This window comes from Acomys minous, assembly GCF_964271855.1.
Source record: "Acomys minous genome assembly, chromosome: 10".
NCBI lineage: Eukaryota > Metazoa > Chordata > Mammalia > Rodentia > Muridae > Acomys > Acomys minous.
This window is the reverse complement of record NC_140491.1, coordinates 105,476,616-105,499,971: the sequence shown is the minus strand read 5'-3', so window position 1 is coordinate 105,499,971 and position 23,356 is coordinate 105,476,616. Positions and strand designations below refer to the sequence as shown.

Below are 23,356 nucleotides of genomic sequence, written 5' to 3'. Positions count from 1 at the left end.
TAAAGGTGTGTGCCCCCATGCCTGGGGTGTGTGTGTGTGTGTGTGTGTGTGTGTGTGTGTGTGTGTGTGTGTATTTCTTTAACATAATAGTTTTTGTTTTGGTGTGGGAGTTGCTTTGGGGTTTTTTGTTGTTGGTTGTTGATTTCTTTCTTTTTAAGATATTTTGTTTATTATATATACATAGTGTTTTATTTATAATGTATACATGTTCTGCCTGCATGTACATACACCTGCAGTCCAGAAGAGGGCACCAGGTCTCAGTATAGATGGTTGTGAGCCACCATGTGGTTGCTGGGAACTGAACTCAGGACCTTTGGAAGAGCAGCCAGTGCTCTTAACCTCTGAGCCATCTCTCCAGCCTGTTTGTTGATTTTTGAGACAAGGTCTCACTATCTAGCTCTGGCTGGCCTAGAACTCGCTTTGTAGACCAGCTTTCCTTTAAAAAGTAAAGATTGCCAGGCTTTGATCCCAGCACTCAGGAGGCAGAAGTTGGTGGATCTCTGTGAGTTCAAGGCCAGCCTGGTCTACTGAAAGAGTCCAGGGCGGTCAGGGCTCTGGGGAACAGAGAAACCCTGATGGGAGTACTATGTTGATGTTACCTTCACCTAAAGACAGTCATGCTGAATAGGAGGTGGGGTGGAGAATTAAGGCTTCATATAATTTGGCCAAACAAAACTGGTAACAAAATGGGATTAGAGTCAGAATATTGGTTCACAAAAGAAAAATACAGAACTTTAGAATTTTGTAGAGACTGGAGAGATGGTTCAGTGCTTAAGCACCCTAGCTACTCTTCCAGAGGACCTGGATTCAATTTCCAGCACCCACATGGCAGCTCACAGCTGCCTGTAACTCTGTTCCAGGGGATCCAACGCCCTCTCACAGACATACATGCAGGCAGAAAACCAGTGCACATGAAATAAAAATAAATTAAAAAAAGAATTGTGTAAATAGAAATGGAATTTTCCAGCAATGCATTCAAGGAAAGCAATAATGATTGAGACTATAATCAGTGGAGGGGTCACATTGGAGTAAAAATTTACCTGTCACCCCCAAAATTCCTCAGGTTTGAACTTCCTATTAGAATGTGGCCTGTCTGTAGTCTTGACTGGTCCTTGCTTTTGTAGGAGTTGGTATTTAGAGGGCTCATTTGTGTTGCGTCTCTGTCTTTTGAAGGCCTTCATTAGACGCTGTTTGGCTTACCGAAAAGAAGATCGATTTGATGTGCACCAGTTGGCAAATGACCCATACCTTCTGCCACACATGAGAAGATCGAATTCTTCAGGAAACCTACACATGTCTGGTCTGACAGCGACTCCCACACCTCCTTCTTCAAGCATAATTACTTATTGACTGTCCCCAAGACTGGCATGGTCTCTTTGATTGGCTTCCAGATGCATACTTGAATTTGAGTGCATTTGAGTGGTTTTATGTTTTTTACACAGAACATGGTCAGGAAGTGTTTGTGAACTAAAGCTCCCTCTGGAGTCACTTCTGTGAGAGTGGATCCTGAACAGTGACTGAATGTGCACTCCTCACGCTCCTGGAGCAGTGCGAAACAGGAACCCCGTGTTACAATAGAAAGAGGACACTGTATATAACGTTTATAATACTTAAATATATTTGATTGTTACCAGAGAGTTCTAATATGAAGGGTAGTTTTTCATTATTTAAGAACACATGGAAAAATTATGAGACATTTGTAAGATGGGAGCTACAGTGCCTGGGACAGCATCAGCACTTGGCAGCTGATCTGCAGAAACCAAAGCAAGAACTGAGTGACAGCGGCTGGTGTGTTTTGTAACAGAATGTGACAGTTAAGGTCTGTGGACAGTTGTAGACGTCGTCGTTTGCCTATCCTGGCATTTACCAAGTTGTACCTTGAATCACAAGTCCGTGCTCCGCTGCACCCCCACCCCTCCTTAACTGGTTGTGTTAAAGGGAGAGCTGTCACTTCTGGACACTTGACACCTTTAACACGAGGAGCTGTCTATTTCACATCAGCTGAAGTCACTAAATTACAGCATTTCCAGGGCTTTCAGTGCTTTAGAACTAACAGGCATTTTTCTTTTGTTTCCAGGCCTCGTTCATTAAAGTAGGAGACAGTGTGTAACCAAAAGCAGGCCAGTTCTATGCAGGATAATGATAAATTCCCTTCTGGCTCTATTGTAAATTACTGTACAGATGTCGTACTACAATTACTGAGTTTCAGCAGCTTATTCTTGTACAAATGTTTAAAAATACGGCTTTTCTAATTGGATATTGTATTTTTTTTAGTCTTCTTGAAGGCGCTTTAATTGCTGCTAAATGATAATGCTTTTTTGCTAAAAAAAAAAAAAAATTTCTGAATGACCTCTTTGAAGGCACAAGTTGACTGTCCGCCATAGAGAACTATTAAAAGCAGGCATTCATTAACAATCAAGGCATGTAAACGCTCCATGGTGGGCATATTGAGTTCTTTAAATCAGTTTTTTAGGTTCTAGAGCTGTGGAGCACATAGATACTAGATTTATAAATTGTTCATGGTTATTCTACATTTCTAGAAAGTTCTTAGCATCAAGGTGGGATGATGGTCCCATAGAATGTTTCTTGTGCTTTGTACAGATTTGTTAAAATGTGAACATTTTCTAACTGCCTTGTGTAGTAGAAACCAATATTTTTCAGGATGCTGTATTTCATTCTTGTAAGGATTTTTTTTCTTTATTGTCACAGTCATAATGCTGAGATTTACATGTAAGTTGTCCATGGTGCAGAAAACAGGCTACCCTACCAGACGCCCCCTAACATGTACAGTTAACTGTGGCGCTTACCTAATGTTGCAAGCCATTTTTTTTGTTTTGTTTTGTTTTTCATTGTACATAGACACATTGTCTGTTTAAGATGCTGCTGGAATTATAGAGAATGTAGCCAAACAGTAATAAACAATGACAGTTAAAATGTAAAGACTGTAAAAATTACATTCAAAGAGAGTTTTTAAGATTCAGGGTACTAACTTAGCTCCTTTACTTAAAAAGTTGATAATAGATTCCTTAAGCACACTCAAAGAGAAGTATGGAGTATTTCCACCTATTAAACTTAGTTACCGTCATCAAGGCTAATGTTGGGAGCACCACTGACTCCTCTGTAGGTTGGGATAGAAATCCCTCAAGGCCGTTGCCATGGTCACTGCCCGCCGGCAGCTGTTGATGCGTGCAGGTGCTGTGTGTAAGCGCGTGAGCCAGGCTGAAGTGCCCAGTTTTGTTTAAAGTTGTAGAGTTGAGCATGAGCTGTGGTGTGAGTGGTGCACATTTGCAAGTGCGTGAGCAGAACCGAGTGTCGGACCCGCAAAAGAGACTGAGGCAGGGGAATCTGAGCGTGAGGCCAGTCTGGGCTCCAGAAAGCCCAGACCACATCTCACAAATACAAAGAAGGGGTGGGGAGAGAGGAGGAAAATGAGCCAGAGAATGACATTGCTTCCTTGAGGCAGGGGTGGGAGATGAGGTGGTCACCAGGTCTGATGGCCTGAGTGCTAGTAGAGAAGGCCGGGTGGCACGCCACGTGCGTGTGCTCATGCACACTAGAAGAGAAGGCCGGGCGGCAGGCCACGTGCGCGTGCTCATGCACACTAGAAGAGAAGGCCGGGCGGCAGGCCACGTGCGCGTGCTCATGCACACTAGAAGAGAAGGCCGGGCGGCAGGCCACGTGCGCGTGCTCATGCACACTAGAAGAGAAGGCCGGGCGGCAGGCCACGTGCGCGTGCTCATGCACACTAGAAGAGAAGGCCGGGCGGCAGGCCACGTGCGCGTGCTCATGCACACTAGAAGAGAAGGCCGGGCGGCACGCCACGTGCGCGTGCTCATGCACACTAGAAGAGAAGGCCGGGCGGCACGCCACGTGCGCGTGCTCATGCACACTAGAAGAGAAGGCCGGGCGGCACGCCACGTGCGCGTGCTCATGCACACTAGAAGAGAAGGCCGGGCGGCAGGCCACGTGCACGTGCTCATGCACACTAGAAAATATTTAGAAAAAATGGAAGTCAGAGTGTTATCAAAGATCAGTCAACTTACCCATGTCTTCTAAAATTTTTCCAACTTGGATTTAAATAGCCTACCAGTACTTGAGCTAAACGAACCAGTATCACCTTCGCAGGGAACTGGTGCTTATAACTAAATAATTTCCATGTTACTCTGGCAATTTTGACTAATTTGTTTTGAGGTTTTAGTTGTTTTTTTCTGGCGTCAGCACCAACTGCAGGTAAAGTGCTTGAAAGTAGCTGTACAGGGCAGGGCAGGGTGAAGTTCATTGGTGGAGTGCTGTTCTTAGCTCATGTAGGCTCAGTCTTGAGCATCCCCCCCAAAACCAACTCCAGTAATAAATGCATTCGCTTTAATAAACACGAATGCTGAGAGGAAAGAAGTGCAGAAGCCGCCGTGCAATGTGTAAATTGGGGGCAGGAGACTGCGGTTGTTTTCCTTATAGCCACCTCTTCTACAAAAGAACCCGAGTTTAAATGTGAACAAACTCTTCTGCAAATATCTCATTACAGGGGGCCTAAACGGTGGGGCCGCAACAAAGCATCACTGTATTGTCCAGCTTTGATATTTGCCTTGACCTATTAAATACACTTGTTGGTTACTGTTTATGCTACTAGATATGTTTTGGTGGAAATGTCCATAGCTTATGTTGATAGTTTAATGGTATAGTTATATTGATGGTGTATCTGTGTGTGGAGGCATGCTCAATATAGCTTTGTTCTAAAAACTGTCAGGTCTTTCACTAATTTCACTTTAAATTTCCTTTTCCTTTTTCTTTTTCTTTTTCAACCATTTTTTTTCTCCAATTACACTGTTTCAGTGTTCTGAATATTTAACCTAATTCCAAAACTGCTTTGGCAGCTAGTTTCTAAATTTAATTCTTAGATTTTTGGTTCATTCTATAGTGGATTTAGAGTGTGTATAGCTTGTCCATTTCAATCGGAACTAGCTTTCCTGCCCAAAACACACCTCCAGTTACTTTACATCCCTTCCCCCATTCATTTATTTGTAGATTTACCCAGGGATCAGGTTATGTAGCCAAAACTGGCCTCAAAGTTGGTGGCAATCCTCCTGCCTCAGCCTCCAGAGTTCTGGAATTTTAGGTGTCTGCTACTTCATCCTGTAAAAAAATTTTTTTTCCAAAAGGAAAGATTGTAGTGTGTATAAACCAGATTCAAAGGTAGTTTTCACAAAACCATCCCAAACACTGGTGGAAAGTGTGACGTGACTAGCAGGATGCGTGGCTTCCTCCTGAGTCTTCCAGCGCCTTCAGCTCTGGGATGTGGACCATAGCTGACAGATGGTGTCTAGGTTCTTCATCTGAAAATGAGGACACAGGTCTCTACGGTTGCCCTATGGTGGAGAGCTCACAGTGCTCAGAACTATGCTCAGCACTTGGTACACCCCAGTATCGGCTGCTTTCTAAAACCCAAAGATCATCGCTTTGCCTTATGCATAAAAAGCAGTCCAGTTTGATTCTTGGGATAATTTAAATGCCTTCAATAAAAAAGCAGCTTCTCAATGTTTGGCTCCAGCTTCAAGGAAGACATAATTAGATTACCAGAAAAGGGAAGGTGAGCAAATGTAGGGATTTGGAAGTGACTGGAGACAGCGATTTGGAGGGAAAATAACCAGTAACTGCAGTACAGAAGGAACGTGCTTTGTCAGTTACACTGTCTACTCAGTAGCACGTCTGTGCTTTTCCATTGTCTTTCTGTGTAACAACCATGGAAGTAAGAGTTGTTAGGGTGGAGGATCTGCTCTCCAAAAGAGGAAACCCACGTGCCAGAGCCACATGATAGGTCAGTAGGGAGCAACCTCAGCACCAGCGAGGTGTGGAGACTTTATAGCCAGCCCGGGTTAACTGTCTTGGATGGATGAAAGGAAGGAAGGAAGGAAGGAACATTGTGAGTTGAAGGACACGACCAGCCTGGGCTATAAAGATTGTCTCAGAGCTAGGCGTGGTAGCACACACATTTAATCCCAGCACTCAGGGAGGCAGAGGCAGGTGGATTTCTGTGAGTTTGAATCCAGCCTGGTTTACAAAAGTGAGTCCAGGACAGCCAAGGCCACACAGAGAAACCCTGTTTTGAAAAACAAAGACTGTCTCAGATGAGTGGACAGACAGACAGACAGATAGTGGGAACACTGGGAGTTGAAGGCCAAGGCCAGCCTGACATGAACCAAGCACAGGAAGTGAGTGAGCACAGGACCTGGCCCTGAGAAGGTTAGAAACCATCGGGAGGCCCTAAGAAGAGAGAGGAGACTGAGCAGCAGCCAGCACCTGCTTTTAATGTGTCTTTAAACCCATATCTGGGCATGAGTTCAGTGTGAGGCCTGCCTGTGGCTCATCTGCCCGAGTGCACTCAGCTTCAGGGGTGCTGCTCCCCACTTTGCTCTATGGATCGTGAGCCACTGTGGTCACTAACACTGGTGGCTTCTGGACTAATCTATCAAAGGGCTTGTTTGTTTTTTCCTGACAGTTTTAGCTGTCCAGTAGGTCATGTGCTTTTCTTCAATTTGTAAAGCTTTTTTTCAGAAACCTTGAGTAGCAGACACATAGATAGTTTCAGCTTTAAGTCTTTAAAAGAAACTTTGAAGAAATCCTGCCCAGCGTTGGCAGATCATGCACATCAAGATGCAGACGCCAGCCGGGCGTGGTGGCGCACGCCTTTAGTCCCAGCACTTGGGAGGCAGAGGCAGGTGGATCGCTGTGAGTTCAAGGCCAGCCTGGTCTACAAAGTGAGTCCAGGACAGCGAGGCCTACACAGAGAGACCCTGTCTCCGGGGGGGAAAAAAAAGATGCAGACGCCTCAGTAGTGACCAAATTAGTTAAGGAATTTAAACAGGATTATCCTGTGTAAGCATTGAACCAATAGCACGCTTACCTTCAATGTACCTACCTTTAGTCTGGCCAGCAACATACGTGTTTTTGTTTCTTTGAGAGATTTTTGCCTTTGCGGCAGGCGGGGTGGAGCGGGGAGAATATGTTAATTTATCTTGTATTCCATTGGCTTTCTTTTTAATTCTAAAAGAAGGTCTTTTAGTAATAAATGGACTGATTGGATTTGTAAGGATGACGTAGAGAGAAGAATTGACTTTGCAGTGGCGTGTGTGAAGCATGCTCAGTCTGCTAAGTGACCACAAAATGGCCTGCAAGGTTTCTTGTCCCATGGAACCCATTGCTACATTTCACTCCCGCATTTCTAGAAGAGACCATACTTGGAGATGAAATCTGCAAAGTATAAAGGCTCACCCTAGGAAAGTTCTGGGTTCTACATTGGTTGGGGGCGGGAGGTATTGCATGCCTGCATCCGTTTAGTGGCCTGGCACAGGGGACAAAAGTGGCAGTGGAATGTCCTGTTCTGAACGTGTCACATGAGACCTCACAAGGCTTCCTTGCCTGTTTCTCAGGCTAGCCATGTTGGCACTAGAATGTTTTCCTTCTGGTTTAGACCGTTTGGCTGAGACCACGATGGAAACACTGCTCCAACTCACTGGCCGTTACCACAGGAGTAAAAGTTAAAGCCAAGAAGGGCCCTGGTAATACACCGGGTACACTGCGGTAAAAACAGTAGCAACTGGAGCGAGCATCAGCATGTGACTGTCCCCTGTATCAGTCAAGTGTTGGGTTCCCCTCCCTTCCCCCCCCCCCCCGCCCAGTTTTAAGATTTTATGATATTTTTTCCATTGAATCAAAATGGTGTAATTGGATAGGGTAAGCTAGAGTTACAAGTCCCCCACCACCCACCCACCCAGAAAGAAAAGCTTGGTTTTCGTTCCATGCAAAAGTACACTCAGGCTTGGTAAGTCTCCTTGGCAGCTCTCCAAGCCAGCTGTCCTTGGCATGGGGTCTTGGCTGATGGAAGGATACTTAGTTATCACACCTGAGCATGTTTGGTTCTGTTCGCATGCTTACAGCCACTAAAAAAAGAGAAGCAAAGGTGAGTACCTGGGTTCTCATGCCTCAAACCGTGAGAATCATTCTTGACTACGGTTGAGTCATGAGGCCCCAAACTACTACGTCACAGTACTGCTGTGTCGACTTCAGTAACTTGACAAATGGCCTGTTTCTGCATGTAGCCTGTGCTTTCTGAAAAGCCAACTTCAGATGTTTACATAGGCTCATGTGCACAGGATCAGATTTGGGGAGCGTGTGGAGCAGGAACCTAAGTGCTCAGCTGAAAACATCTGCCCTCGAGAACCCTGGTGTCACCATTAACAGTAACTGTACATACTAGGAGGAAACGATGTAATAGCTCCAACTAGGTGCACTTCCTTCTCTTTGCCATTTGTGTTTGGGGCCTTAGAGCTTCTAGGACCTTGTAAACACACAGTGGGGCCATATGAGCTCAGCACCCCTCCCCGCTGTGAGTGTACACTTGCTCCTTCTGTGTTTTGATGTCTACTTGCTATCTCCATGCTAACACATCACGTAGCCTCTGGGGATTGTGAGTTCAGGTGGACTTTTTCTTTCAGCTTTCACATAAAAAAGTGTGATTGTGTCAGTGTGTTTCATAATATTCCATCCATCTAGGTCCAAACGGATCCCCCCAATTCCAGATGGAAACTCCTGGAAACCCGAGCCTAAGAGTGGGGAACACACTGAAACTGCCACCCACATCCATCCCACGTTTCTTTAAGAGGGGATTAACGGGAACAATGTTGAGCTATTAACTGCGTATGGTGCTCTGGACTTCACCTAGAGTTACACCGTCTTGTAGGTTTGAGTGGGGAGGGATGTCAGTCTACTCTGCTCATAGCGTGGCAGTAGAAGCTGATCTGATCTGGGCCTGGGGACCCCAAAGCTGAACTGGGTTAAACGACAACCAGCTCCAGGCTCTGTGGGCATCTTGTTTTCAACATAGGAGTAATTATGTTCTTAGAAGTTTTCAAATGCCAGCCCTCCTGCCATCTTCTTTGTCTTGTGTTTGAGTAACCTTAAAATCCCCGACATGCTGTTTAGAACCCACTGACGTGACAGAAGTACTGGCCAAGACTCATTGCTGGTTCATTACGGAGAGAAAACCCACACCTGACTTTTGCAGAAAAGCGCACCTGTTAGAAAACTTAAAGGATCCATCTCTACTTGTTAACCAGTTTTGCATACCCCCTGACCCCCTGGATGAAGGAACTCAAGCTTAGATGGGGTGTCAGAGGAGAAGACCCCTGGCCTGTCATCCTCTCGGTTACCTGGACAACCAGTCCCGTGGGGAGGACAGATGAGGCTGAAGAGCTCCGCACCCTCCCTTTCCCTTCATGGCCCTGCTTGGTCTAGAGACTGCCATGGGGAGGTGCCCCAGGAAAGCTGAGTGGCCCCAGCCTTTCTGAACTCTCACCACTTGGAGCTGCGCTCACAGCAGTTCGCTAGCCCACCAGCAAACCCAAATGTGGCCCCTGCAGTGGGGCCCACAGCGGCCGCCCAGCAGCCATTCGTTCAGTGTCTACTGCTGCTTCTGCCCTGAGGACCAGAGACGGGGAGCCTCTGGCAGGTGAACACCACTCACTAGGCTCCTCTGGATTTCCACATAGCTCACTGCCCAAGACAGAAAAAGACGTCTACTTGCCAATGAGGTTTTTCAAACCTCCTTGATCTCTGCAAAAAAGGCAAGGTCCGCGGGACTGGGTGGTCTAAGTATCTTAGCCCCAAGGCCTTGCCACCCCCAACACTACCCAGCCAAACTCCCTCTTCAACTGCTAAGTGTGTGTCAGCCCCCAAACCCTGCGTGCTACTTCCCTGCCCATCCTAAATGACGCTCTTCCCTCTTCTTGCACCTGAGAGAACGTCTGCCTATCTGTAAACCTCAGACGGAGTGACTGCCTGCACAATCTGTCCCGTATCCATCACCTGGACAGAAACTGCTAATTGGCTGGAGGGATGTGGCAGCCGACTGGGTGCTCCTCACAGACAGGACCCTTTGGAGCGGATATCCCTGAACTCCCTCCCTCCCTCCCTCCCCACTCCCCACCCCACGCATCCTCCACCCAGTGAAGGGATAGTGCTCGGAAGACCAGGGAGCCAGAGCAAGCCTTCCACCTTTGCTGGTCACGCCCCAGGCCCTGCAGGCCTGGCCCGTAGACCCCGCGGCCTTCGATGGTGCTCAGCTTTTCCAAGGTCGCAGCGCCACCTGGTGGTCCATAGATCTCACTGCGGGTCGCCCAAGAGTCTTTCTGGGATGCCTGGGTGTAGAGGTGGGGCTTGAACCTGTGTAGATCTACCTGGATTCACCCAACCAAAACTTCCCTGCCCTGAGATCTAGAGCCTTCCTAAGCTCTGTCTGAGGTTCCTAAGAAGGAATTCCTTGAGAAAAGGCCTGCTACTTCTTAGGAAAGTGCTTCTGCCCTCAGATCATCACATCTCTCTAGATATTCTAAATGTATTTTTTCCCTTACTAAAATAGTCAAAATAATAGTTTATCAATATATATTTAAAATATTGTATTAAACTAGGAAAATGGTTTTATTCCACGCACCACAGTTAGTAACACATCCATAGGGCCAAGTCCAAAGCCTGAAGCTGATAAACCAAGTGTTCTTGTTCATTCTCTCTCTCTCTCTCTCTCCCTCTCCCTCTCTCTCCCTCCCTCCATCCCTCCCTCCCTCCCCCTCTCTCCATCTCATCCTCTTCCTCTCCCTCCCTCCCACCTTATCTAGCAAAGACATGCACTTGACAACACAAACCTCCTTATCTCATGTTTTACACCTTTAAATATTTTGGTAACCCCAGAAAGAGCCAGAGCCCAAGGTGGTGCGCCTGTTACTGGACTCAGTGAGCTCCAAGCTCCACACTTGGTTCAGAGGAACCTGTCTCTTACTTTAACTTAGTCCTCCAACCAAGCAGATGGTGTCTGTTGTAACATATCCTCTCCTTCCTGCCGAAGAAGTGCGTGGAGCCATGTTGCAGGTATGTGCTTACTGTACCTGATGGTCAACAAGGCCCACAGCATGCTATTCATAATGAGCACTCTGCCACCAGGCCTCTGGGCCTGTCTCTAGCACAGCTGTCCACACCAGACTGGGACATTCCTAGTTAACCTGATTCCCAAACCTCACAGCCGCAGAGCATCCTCAGCTATACAGCAAGTTCAAGGGCAGCCTAGGCTACCTGAGACCCTGTCTCAGCAATAACAATTACCATGGTTATACAAGGGTGCAGAAGAGAAGAAATAAGATGTTCCCGTAACCTGCCCCCAGTTAGCCTAAGTCAAAGGCTTTCTGAGGTGCTTGTCGGGAGCCTCGGGCTGACTTCTCTGCACTTGTGCGTGTATGTGTCCTCTGAGCACGCACACGTGCATGGAGCCCACAGGGCGGCCTTGGCTGCTCTTCAGATCCTGTCCATCTGGGTTTTGAGACTGGGTCTCACAGTGCTCTAGTAGTGACAGAGGCTAGGCTGGCTGGCCACCAAGGATCCACTTGTCACCTGTCTTTGCCTCTCTGGTGCTGAGATTACAAACACCTGCTACCATGCCCGACTTTTGGGGGTTTGGGCATAGGATGGTTTGAGATAGGGCCTGACTATATAGCCCTGGCTGGCCTAGAACTTGCTATGTAAACCAAACAGGCCTCAAACTCACAGAGATGTAGTGGATGTAAACATGTTTTTGCTTTGATCCCAAGTGTGGGATGGGGAACAGACTTGAGAGAGATCAGGTGACGTTTATCCACTAGAAGACGAACCACCTTGTGTGGGGGCTTGGCTTTCGCCAGCTGAAACACATCTTCGTACAGACTCTGAGGGGATGTATATATACGGCCAGAACAAGAAGGCGGGGCTTTTGAGGTCTTTGTAGTGTTTGGCTGTTCATCGCTTCGCTTCGAAACCCTCCTAGAGAGACCGCTCCAGAGAACGCCTTCCGGGCTCTGGGTTCCGGCTGCTGTTCCAGGTTCCAGCAGCGACTTCGGTTGAATTGCTGGTCTGCTGAAATCCTGCCAACTATGCCATTAACTTCTTCTCTCTCCTATCTAGGGTAGGTGGGTTGGAAGGGAGGTGTAAGCATTAAAGAACCTCAAATACAGTAGGTTTGGAAAAGGTCAAAGCCTACAGGTGACACCCAATGTGCTTTGGGCACAATGGGTACCTTACCTTTTAATGTTGTGGAGGAAGATACAGCGTTTGAAGATCTAGAAATGCTGTTTCAGGTGTCAGCAAAATTGCAGCTGCTCTTGCAGTGTTCTTCCCTGCTTTATACTTAGAGGGAATTTTCTGTTTATTTGTCTTTTTGTTGTTGTTTTTCGAGACAGGGTTTCTCTGTGTAGCCTTGGCTGTCCTGGACTCCCTTTGTAGACCAGGCTGGCCTCGAACTCACAGTGATCCGCCTGCCTCTGCCTCCCGAGTGCTGGGATTAAAGGCGTGCGCCACCACGGCCCGGCTTTTTGTCTTCTTACTGTATTACATTTTTTAAAAGATTGGAAGAAAGACCAGTAAGATACAAAAACCAGAAGGGTCAGTAAATTCTATCGTTCTGGAAGGTACTGCAGAGTTGGCTGTACAACTAGAGAATTTTCTGGTAGAGGTAGAAGCATTTGGAAAGCAAAAAGCGCCATTGGTAAAGGGAAAACACCTGGTAACTGAGAGGCAGCGTTTCCTACACCGCTGCCTCGCCCTGCTCCACGAGCCATGTGTTCAGAACACCGGCACGCAGAACAGGGAGGAGAAAAATGGGAAACCACGTTGTAAAGATTCTAGAGGAGAAAGTGGACAGGCCAAAGGGGCTTCGGAGACAAGTGCTCTGATAGGGCTACACAGACACCATCAGCTTTTCCAGGCTTTGTGCAACATATCCCTGCTAATGATGGTGGTGAGGCTTATGTTGAGGTGGCATGGTGTCATCTAGATATGCTAATTTTGAAGCATTTTAAAAAAAGACTTGTTTATTATTTATACAGTATTCTGCCTGCATGCAAGCCAGCAGGCCAGAAAGAGGGCACCAGATCTCATTATAGATGGTTGTGAGCCACCATGTGGTTGCTGGGAATTGAACTCAGGACCTCTGGAAGAACAACCAGTGCTCTTAACCTCTGAGCCATCTCTCCAGCCCTGATTTAAGGCATTTTAAAGAGGCTATTGTAGTCAGGCAGTGGTGGTGCACACCTTTAATCCCAGGACTAGGGAGGCAGAGGCAGGTGAATCGCTGTGAGTTCAAGGACAGCCTGGTTTACAAAGTGAGTCCAGGACAGCCAGGGCTACACAGAGAAACCCTGCCTCAAAGTCCCTCCCCTCTGCATGAAGTATAGTATGGAGAGAGAGTGTCAACCTGAGGTCCTTTTACAGTCAGGTGTGGCTGACGGCAATAGGGGAGGACCATGATGCTAGCTGGGAGCCAGTCAAAAACTAAGGAACTGGCTCTAGAGACAACCATGGCACACAAGAGCATGGCCCCAGGCCAGGCTGGCCGAGCTGGGATCACCAGGGATGAGGACATGCACAGTGACCCCAGGGCAGCAGCAGCATCCTAGGACAGGAAGGCCGGGTGGTGGCTTGTGGAAGATGACTGTGGTTAAGGAGGCTGGGGCGGGGCTAGTGGGATGGGCTCTCCCATCCAGGCTTTCATAGCCAACACTGCTCTTTTGATCAAGCAACTGTTGACATCTCTTTACCTATGCTGGTCCATATTTTAGTATCTCCTTAGCTATCCAAGAACAACTTGGAACAGCGCTGCGCCTTAAAGATCCTACCCACCCACAGGGGAAAGATTTCTTTATATAATGCTAACCCTTGAGCGTTGTCTTAGTTTGGATTTCATTCCTGTGAAGAGACACCATGACTTAGGCAACTCTTACAAAGGCAAACATTTAACTGGGGCTGGCCTACAGTTTCAGAGGTTTAGTCCATTATGGTCATGGTAGGAGGCATGGCGGCGTGCAGGCAGGCATGGTGCTGGGGGAGCCAAGGGTTCTACATCTCGATCCGCAGGTAGCAGGAGACTGTGTGCCACACTGGGCAAAGCTTCAGCATAGGAGACCTCAAAGCCCACAGTGACAATGACACACTTCCTCTAACAAGGCCACACCTATAATAGTGCCATTCCCATGGGCCAAGCATTCACACACACGAGTGTCTGGGAGCCATTCCTATTGAAACCGCACAAGTGTCTTACAGATTTGTAAAAGCATGTGGAGAGTCAGTAAAGACAGACTTAGCGAGTTTAAACAAAGGTCCTCTGTGTGGATGTAGAAGGGACTTCCAGGAGCCACAAGGTTGCTGGATGACCAGAGAGGCCTCCAAAGCCCCACAAGCCACAAGGCTGTTTCCACTAGCGTTGGTTGCACGCTTCAACTAGGTAATTAAGTCCTTCCTGGAAACTCCATGCTTTGGCTGGAGAATATGGAGGCTGTGGCTCCCTCCCTGTTGGAGGGCTGCTTCTTGAAGGCTGCTGGGAGAGAGTTGGCATCACAGTCCTCCTTGGCTGTGTATTCTGAACTGGACTAACGTGAAGAGAAAAGGTGTGCCCACTGGCTTAACAGTAGCGTGACTGGTAGGGTGAGACTAATTGCTCTCTGACTGGATTCAAGGCCTTCTTCACAGGATGGAATTCCCATCAGGTAGCGCTTTTTCTTTTTTCCTTTTCTTTTTTCTGTGTAGCCTTGGCTGTCCTAGACTCACTTTGTAGACCAGGCTGTCCTTGAGCTCACAGAGATCCGCCTGCCTCTGCCTCCCGAGTGCCATCACACCTGGCTACACCATATTATTGTAAAACAGGGCAAAACTCTGGTTGAAGTCCAGTGGGGAAGCACCTGCTATTGTTTTGTTAAAGAGATGTGATGTGCACACAGATTGTGTATGAAACACTGTTTTTACACCCACAGATAACTAGTCTGTGAGCCACAGCTCCTCATGGGGGGAAGACTTAATGCTAGGGATGGTATACTCTCAGAGACTCAACTGCTTAAACTCCTTAAAACAAGAGACTTCTGTGCCACAGGGGCTCAGTACTGTCATAGAAGGCGAAAAGAACTAAACATCTATGTTACTTTCCTCAGGACTCAGGAACCACTGACGAGGGAGCAGGAAGAATGTAAGGGCTGTAGGAAGGGTAGAGTGTTATGTAGTTGTTGCCACACAAATTCAAACACTCTTGAGGATCCGGAAGTAAGCAAAACCTGTTAAGACTGAGGAAGCTTCTAAAATATAGAAAATCCACAGGCCCCACCTCAAGATTATAAAAAAAAGTTAACAATTGTTGGCGTGAGGAGACTGAGCCACTTAACTTCCTGCAAGTTGGGTAGAGTACCAAGGATGCACCGCCTGAGCGGTACAGCCATGCAAGTGCCTGTGGGCCACTCCCTCTTATTCCTTAAGTAATCGCAATAAACTCATTTGTTCACTAAGCTGGACTAAGAATTGCAGTCATTCTATAGTTCTTTCAGTATGAATGAAACACAAAGTGGACAAAACCCAGGGAAGATAAATTTGGCTAGTGAGATGGTTCAGTGGGTAAAGGTGCTTGCCATTAAGTCTCATAAACTGAGTTCAACCCTCAGAACCCTCTGGGTAGGAGAGAAGCAAATGCCATAAGCTAGTCTCCAAACACACACACACACACACACACGAATGCAAACAAAACCAAACCTATTGTAAAGATAAAGACAGGGCTGGGAAGATGGCACAACAGTTAAGAGCATGTACTGCTCCTGCAAAGACCCAAGTTTGGTTCCCAGAACCCTAACCATGTATAACTTCAGGGGGACCTGGTGCCTCTGGCATCTATGGAGCCTGCACTCATGTGTACCACACACACACACACACACACACACACACACACACACACACACACGACTTTGTTTTAGCTATTCTAGTAGGGGGTATGTGGAAGTTGGCTTTGAACTCTTGATCTTCTGCCTCTATCTCCCAAGTTCTGGCATTACAGTAAAGCACCAAACCCAGCTAGCTCTCCTTAGCTGTGCCTGCAGCGGGGCTGCTGTCCACAAAGCCCATGCTCCACTCATGACAGCCTGTGCGCTCACTTACGGCTTCTGACCTGTGTGATCTCTGCCACTCTTCCCCGGGAAATGTCGCTTCACTGTCCCTTCCGGTGCATCTCCCTCAAATACCGGCAAGTGGGTACCACTGCTCACGACCAGCCAGCTGCCCACTGACTTCCCTAGTGACGGTGTGGTGATGGCACAGAGGGTGGACAACAATCAAAGGCTAAATTTCCATCCCTTCAGTTAGATGTAGCCACATGGCTCCTTGTCAGCAGGTTTTACTATGCTGTGCAAGGTATCTCTGAAGTGATCCCCAGAGGGTAAGAATGCCTGTGTTCTGGCTGAGTGAGTTCTGGTGGCTGGGTTTCTCTGTCCTCTAAGACCATGACCTTGGGGGTGGAAACACATGCAGATGGAGCAAGAGGATCTCTGTGTGTAGCCTTGGCTGTCCTGGAACTTTGTTCTGTACACCAGACTAGCCTCAAACCCAGTTATCTGCTTCCCAAGTGCTAGAATTAAAGAGTGCACCACCAGCATCACCTGGACAGAAACTTAGGTAAGTGGGAGAAATAAACTTTGCTTAAATCACTGTTATGCTGAGAATCCTTTAGGGTGACTCATCTTTCTCATTACTAACCTAGCTTTCCTGTGGGATATGGAACATTGGCGTCCCCACCTCCTGCCAGGGGCCGTCATGCAGTTCCACCATCGTGACTACAGCACGTTAAGCTGGGCCCCATAACAAGCTTCCTTCCTGGCTTGTCACAGGGAGTGGCACACAGTAGGACACTGTCTTCCATCTGCGCTTAGAATCGAATGCAGGACCTACCACTGCCTACACATTACTGGAGCTAAGGTCCAGGGCAGCGCACGCACCCAACACCAACGGAGAGACTGGTATTCTCTGAAGAAGACAAGAGTCAAGTCTTGCACTTGAAGTCTCTGGGCCAGCATCCTCCCCATGGGTGGTGAGTCCTCCCCAGAGCCCGGGGCTTCATCTACTTACAGCTATCTTCCCAGAGAGAGGGCCCAGGGATATCCTTCTCAAGTGACAATTTGACTCATTAAGGTTAAAGACCACTTCACAGGAGAAACTGCTGTTTAATCATATTATACAGCCTGAAAGCCGCCCACTTGCTTTGACTACCTTAACAGCTGCTGTATTTTTCTTTGACGGGTATGTGTGCGTGTGTGCAGACCAGAGGTCTATGTCAGATGCGTTCCTCGGTCACTCTCGGCCTTGTTTTTTGAGACAGGGTCTCTCACTTAACTAGAGCTCGCCAATTTGGCTCATAAGCTGCCAGAGACCTCCGGGGATGCCCAGTGCTTGCAATTGCTGGTGTCGTCTTCATCACCTCAACTTGAAGCCTGTTTATAGATCTACCAATGCATCCTGGGAGGTGCTGCACTTCTGGCTGAGACAGCAATGGCCACTGCTGCAGGGTAAGTGTCTTTATACTGGCACCAGGTCAACAGCCAACGAGCCACTTCCATCTTATTTCTGAAAGGGGGCTATCACATGCATTTATATCACCCAGGAAACACTTCCACTTGATTTAACATCTCTTGGAAACTTAGAAAAGCACACATAAGCTGACTTCAGAGATGCGAGGCACACATCAAGTACAGGTGTCATTTAGATATAACACAAGCAGAAAGTAAAGCCACTGAAATTTATTGCTGTCTATGCTCTCCCAGGGTCGCTACACTGTCAAGTAGCTACAGAGCGCAGCTCCGCCTTTACTCCTCTTTAAATGCCATCTCACCACAGGCATCTAAACCAACAGCAGCAGCTACAAAATGGTGTCTGAGTAATTTTGAGTTCAAAACAAGATCTGTGTACAGGCAGAATAAAAAGGTGTTCAATTAATAGTGCGCTGTGTAACCAGAACAAAACATCTTCAACTGAGAGCTCTGTGCGCACCTTACTAGAGATGTGACTCAGAACAACAGTCCGTTCCTCTCTCCTTTTACAGTTTAGTGAGGTGGTCTGTGTTCTTGCAAATGACATACAAAGTACAAGAAATGTTGCATGTGGGCACTAGGCATAAAATATTTCATTTCCTTACACAGGGTGCAGCAGCGGCACAGGGAACCTGGTGGACACCCTGCCATCTCTTTACCAAAGATGGACATCTCAGAAGGGCAGCAGACGCCGGCAGCAAGCCACCCGTAACAACTTTTTAGTTGTTTAAAATACAAGCACATTCTTGCACTCCCCTCCCTGGCTGTCATTTCTCCCAACTTGGTGGGAGACAAGCCCTCAGCCACTTGTGTAGTTTCCCCTTAGAATTATGTACAGGACGCCTACAGATATGGTACAAACTAGTATGAAATCAATGGTTGTTTGCAATTCCAGACATGATCCCGTGGTTAAATAAATAGACCACGTCAACTGGTTCCAAGTTAAGACTCAGAAGCACTTGCATCCGTAACTGCAGAAACTGGCTTCTCGATGGCTGGCGTGGAGTCGCTGACTCTGTCCTCAACAGTGGCGGGGACCTTGGAAGCAGGGGACATCACATCCACAGTGAGTGAGGAGGTGTCTGCCTTTGCAGTAGTCATGACAGGGTCAGAAGGTGGGCCCGTGGCAGGGAGGGAAGACAGCGGCTCTCCAGCGCTGGCTGCAGAAGAGCCCTCTGGAACCAAAGGAAATGACGGGAGAAACTCCGACGGCATGGGGAGAGGTGCAATGCCAGGTAAGTTTCGGGGAGGCAGGGAGGGAAGAGATGGCAAACCTAGGATACAAACAGCAGAGGTCACATACCCTGCCAGCAACCAGAGCGCTGCTATCAAGCACCTCTACCTGCCCCTCACCAAGAACCGGGAGCCGAGGGAGGACAACACGGCCACCTCTGCTGACCTCCGGCTGCAGGCTTTCCATTTCCAGGCTCCATGTGCCTCAGCCCTGCACTCAGGGTATCTGCTGAGGGGAATAGACCCTTCCAGAATGCTGGAAAGCAGCGTGCCATGGCTTTCAAGGGAGCTAGGAGTTGGGGGATCCTGCTCCCAGGCAAGGCACAGGTCCAGTTACAGGATGCCTCTTTTAGCTAACAGGAAGTAGCCATGGAGAAGCAGCCAGGGCTGCCTCACAGGAGCCACACTGCACCTGGGGAGGCCCTGAGATGACAACTGTTTATACTGTTCTTGGTGAGTTGCTTTGGAGATTTTCAAGGCAGAAAGAACAAAGGGAGGTGGACTGCACAGTGTGTATCCAGGGCTCTGATGGCTGGAGAAACTGCTCCTGCTCCTAGAGGCTTATCGCATGCAAAGACAAAAGGTATCAAAAATATGGGCACCAGGGAAAAAGAAGCAGGAGTTTGGTAATGGCTGGGCTTTCCACGTCACTTGTCTTTCAGCCCTGGTGCTGAAGATGAGTTCAGCTGATGAATATATGATGGTGAGAATTGTCAATCTACCAGAAATGTCACAGTGACCTCCAATATTTAGTGTAGGGCAATCACTACAGTGCCATGACTGCAGCCACAGGGGTCACAGCAGGAGCAGACTTGGGGTACCACCGTTTCCTTTTCACCTGGGCATAAGATCTGGGAGTCACCTGCTGGCAGCAGTACTCTCGGTTGCTACTACAAAGACACCTGTCAACAGCGGACAATACTTAGCTGGCTTGAGTGCAGGCCTGGGATCCTAGCACTTGAGAGTCTGAGTCCATTTGAAGCTAGTCCAGGCCAGCTACACAGTGAGACCCCCGTTTTGGAAAAACAAAAGATAATGGGCTTCGACTTCACAGAGCAGGCACTAGCGTTCCCCATGGGTTGCATCCTTAAATAGGAAGCAAAAAGAGGGCCTTTTTGTATCTCTGGTAGGTGACGTGCACCATATCGTACACAGCACACAGCGCCAATCCACTGCTATTCTCTGCAATAGCCTATCTGGGACAAACATGTCAGGGCGTAGAGAGAGAAAGGAGGGAGGCAGCAGGCTGAGCCATAGACTCTTTGCCTTCCTCTTCTTCATATAAAGGAGCAATACTGACTAGAAGTAGCTGACATCTGCTAAGCTGATTTGCTCTTTCTGGAAAAGACTGAACTGGAGGCCTCACGTTCCTGAATCCAGTTTTTATTAGCAATGTCCTAGGAGGGAAAAGCATGCAACATACCCGGGTTCCCAAGCTCCGGCAAGCCGACCCCTGGCATGATGTGCGGAGCAGGGAGGTTGAAGTTGGGGAGGCTGGGGAGGCTGGGGAGGTTGGGGAGGCTGGGCAGCCCTGCTGATAAAGGCATCAGACCTGAGCAGAGGGGGAGAAAGAGCACAAGGTAAGCATTTACCTGGAAAGAGACAGATCACCATATGCTGATAAAGTGCTCCCTTCTTCACAATCCCAACACTGGGGTCACTACATGATGGCTTCACACCAGAATGACATCAACAACAGCTAAATCTCATGTAACATGTTCTTGTATCTAAGTCACTAGGCTGTGAAACCAGCAATGAATGCTCCCAAGACCCTGGACAAGAGGGATGGTGCCCAGTGGTCCAGGGTCTGGAGAGAAGGTTCTCTTATTGTAGTGACTGCCTAGGGAGCACAACTAGACCCCACACACCAACAGCTCACCATGACGCCCCTTCCCTCCATGTGAGCACACGGGCAGCTCATGGCTGGCTACACTGCCCGGTAATGGGAGGCCCTGACAACACGCAGCACTCATTACTGATGACAACTTATCATTGATATCAGCTAGAACGATGGGGCTTAGTATGCACTGGAAATACTAAGAAGAACCCACACACTTTCACATTTGAGCTTATCGAGACCTAAATAAGTAAGAAGCCTTCTCAGTCAGGGCAGTCACAAGGAAACTGCATGCACGGGAGGGAGATGGCACCTGCTTCCTGGCTGCTAAGGAGGGCAGCACCCACTCTCTCACAGAGCTCTGCAGTGACAATGGATGATCAAGAGACAAAGAGCTTCAGAAGCGAATCCCGTTACTGACCAGTCTCTAGCCTGCTGCTTACTTGGTAATGTGGTAGCTGGGTTCACTGGTGTTACAGAAGCAAGGGACTGGTTTACTTGTGGTGGCAACAATGGCACAGTTGGTACACCTAAAACAAAGCACATTAAAATAATTTTTAAACAATTCTACTGCCAGACTGGAGGACACCGTTCAGTCCCTCCCCATGACCAGGTCCTGAGCCTTGGCTGCACTCTTTGCTATATGTATGACCTTCACAGCTGACCAACCATCAGCTGTAGCCTGGTGAGGGGGAGAGAGCTGTGCAGCGTCTCCTGCATAAGCTCACTGGACAAGAAGCTGCCAGTGACCCAAGACGGGCTAGATTGACAGTGGCCTCATGCAAACATGGAGGCCGTGCGAACACGGGGGCTGCTGAGAGCCCTATGCCTCAGAAACAGTGAACGCTAGTCTGTGATGAGGACAATGTCAGAAATGTCTCAGCAGACAAAGAATACTTGGACTTCTAGAGGTGCAGAAAATTACTAGGCTTCTTTTAACCTTAGGCTCCTATACACGCAATCCATCCCCGCCTGCCCCAACAGTGGCTTGGCGATGCCATCTGATGAAGACCTGCCTACTGGCCTTAACCCACTCAAGTGGGAGGTTTCTGACATCACAATAGCAATACATGTTGAACACCCTTAACTGAAAATCTGAAATCTGAGATAACCCCAAATATGAAGCTTTTTTGAGAGCCAATGTGATTTTGTAAGTGGGAAATTCCACCCCTGACCCCATGTAAAAGATGGAAGTCAGAACCCAGGCCACTGAAGATACAGTACAGAATCATTTTCAAGCTGCAGGTATGCATTTGAAACACGTGAGCCCGTGTTCAGACAAGGGTCCATCTCAGGCCATCTCATCACATCTGCTGGTCCAGTGCTCCAGGCCGAGGCGCTCAAGCTACTGTGCTGAGTCAGGCTTCTGTCTCACACAGATGTGTTTAAATAGGCAACAGGAGCGAACTGTTCCTAAAAGGACAAGCCAACCACGCGCAGCTGTCTTAGTTACTCATGTATAAAGTGCTTTCCTGAGGAAACTGGAAACATGCAAAAGAGAACGGAGGGAAGGGAGGGGGAGGGAGAGAGAGGGAGAGAGAGACACAGACACGAGGAAAGAAGAGAAAGCCTAGCCACAGCACTGGCAAGAGTTACAATAGCAATGCTGTAATGAGTTTATATTTCTGCCTTAAAACCTGGCTTTAAGAAAACGAAAATAGGGGCTGGAGGGACGGCTCAGTGGCTAAGAGCACTTGTTGCTGTTGTAGAGGCCCTGGGTTTGGTTCCCAGCATCCACGTGGTGCTTCACAACCATCTGTAGACCAGTTCCAGGGGAACTGATGTCTTCTCTGACTTCCAAGGGCATCAGGAGCTTGTATGGTGTACATACACACATGAAGGCAAAACATTCATACATATTATGGGGGGAAAAGTAAATTAAAAATAGCCTGGATTTACTTCAAATTCTATTTCTGAATAAAACCTTTCACATTATATTTCTTTTCTTTTAAAGGGTAAACCCATTCTTTGTATAAAAAAAAAATAAATGACTGAATTTAAGCCAGAAATTATAATCTGGGCCATGAGTGGCTTTACTGGGGCTGGGAAGCTCCTAGTAGTTTTGGAGAAGAGTGTTCTCTCTTCTGCCTCCTCCTGTTTTTTGAGACAGGGTTTCTGTGTGTAGCCTGGCTGTTCTGGAACTCTCTTTGGAGAGACCAGGTTGGCCTCAAACTCACAGAGATCCACCTGCCTCTGCCTCTCCAGTGCTGGGATTAAAGGCATGTGCTACCACGGCCAGCCAGGTTATTATTTTTTAAATTGTATTTATGTGTATGAGTGTCTTGCTGCATATATGTCTCTATATACACCTTGTGTATATACTGTCCTCAGAAGCCAGAAGATAATATTAGATCCCCTGTGAGTTACAGACAGCTGTGATCTGCCACGTAGGTGCTGGGAATCAGACTTAGGTCCTCTGGAGGAGCAGTCAGTGCCTCTAACTGCTGAGCCATCTCTCCAGCCCCCCTATTCTCAATTCTTAAAGGACTTGGATGAAAGGCTAGTGCGTTCATGCACTCAAGCTTGAAAGTATGCACTGTCTGCCTCATAGTTTTAGACACCGAGGCCCTTGTCAGTGGGAAGAAACAGAAACCACAACCTTCAGAAGGGTAGAAGGAGGAAAGAAAACACACACCAAACAAGTAAAAACGATGGCTTATAAGTGGTGATATACTTTCTGCAGAAAAATCACGTAAAAAGGTGAGGTAAGGGCAGACAATATGTGTACCAAAAAAGACACATTAACACCACTGAATGTTCTAAAACTTTTGTAATGCTAAAATATTTACAAAAACTTTAAAAACAAACAAACAAAAAAACCCCACTCCAACCAACACACTTTGCTGTGTCCACGGTTATTATGTGGGGTCTTTGAGAACAAGACGTA

The 23,356-nt window shown here is 47.7% G+C and overlaps 2 protein-coding genes across 5 annotated transcripts in view; one reads left to right on the top strand and one right to left on the bottom strand.

The window, feature by feature from the left end:
• The window catches only part of TLK1 (tousled like kinase 1), a 120,967-nt gene extending 118,027 nt beyond the window's left edge, over positions 1-2,940 (top strand). For all 4 annotated transcript variants that reach the window (XM_084799452.1, XM_084799450.1, XM_084799451.1 and 1 more), the window contains one exon: positions 1,174-2,940. In XM_084799452.1, coding sequence (XP_084655578.1) covers positions 1,174-1,350 — 177 coding nt within the window. In that variant the 3' untranslated portion in view covers positions 1,351-2,940. The remainder of the gene's footprint in view (positions 1-1,173) is intronic.
• Positions 2,941-17,016: 14,076 nt separating this feature from the next.
• Positions 17,017-23,356, bottom strand: part of GORASP2 (golgi reassembly stacking protein 2) — a 31,302-nt gene continuing 24,962 nt past the window's right edge. Inside the window, exons 8-10 of the mRNA XM_084799463.1 lie at positions 20,913-20,999; positions 20,056-20,184; positions 17,017-18,673 (exon numbers count right to left, since the gene is read on the bottom strand). Coding sequence (XP_084655589.1) covers positions 18,342-18,673; positions 20,056-20,184; positions 20,913-20,999 — 548 coding nt within the window. The 3' untranslated portion in view covers positions 17,017-18,341. The remainder of the gene's footprint in view (positions 18,674-20,055; positions 20,185-20,912; positions 21,000-23,356) is intronic.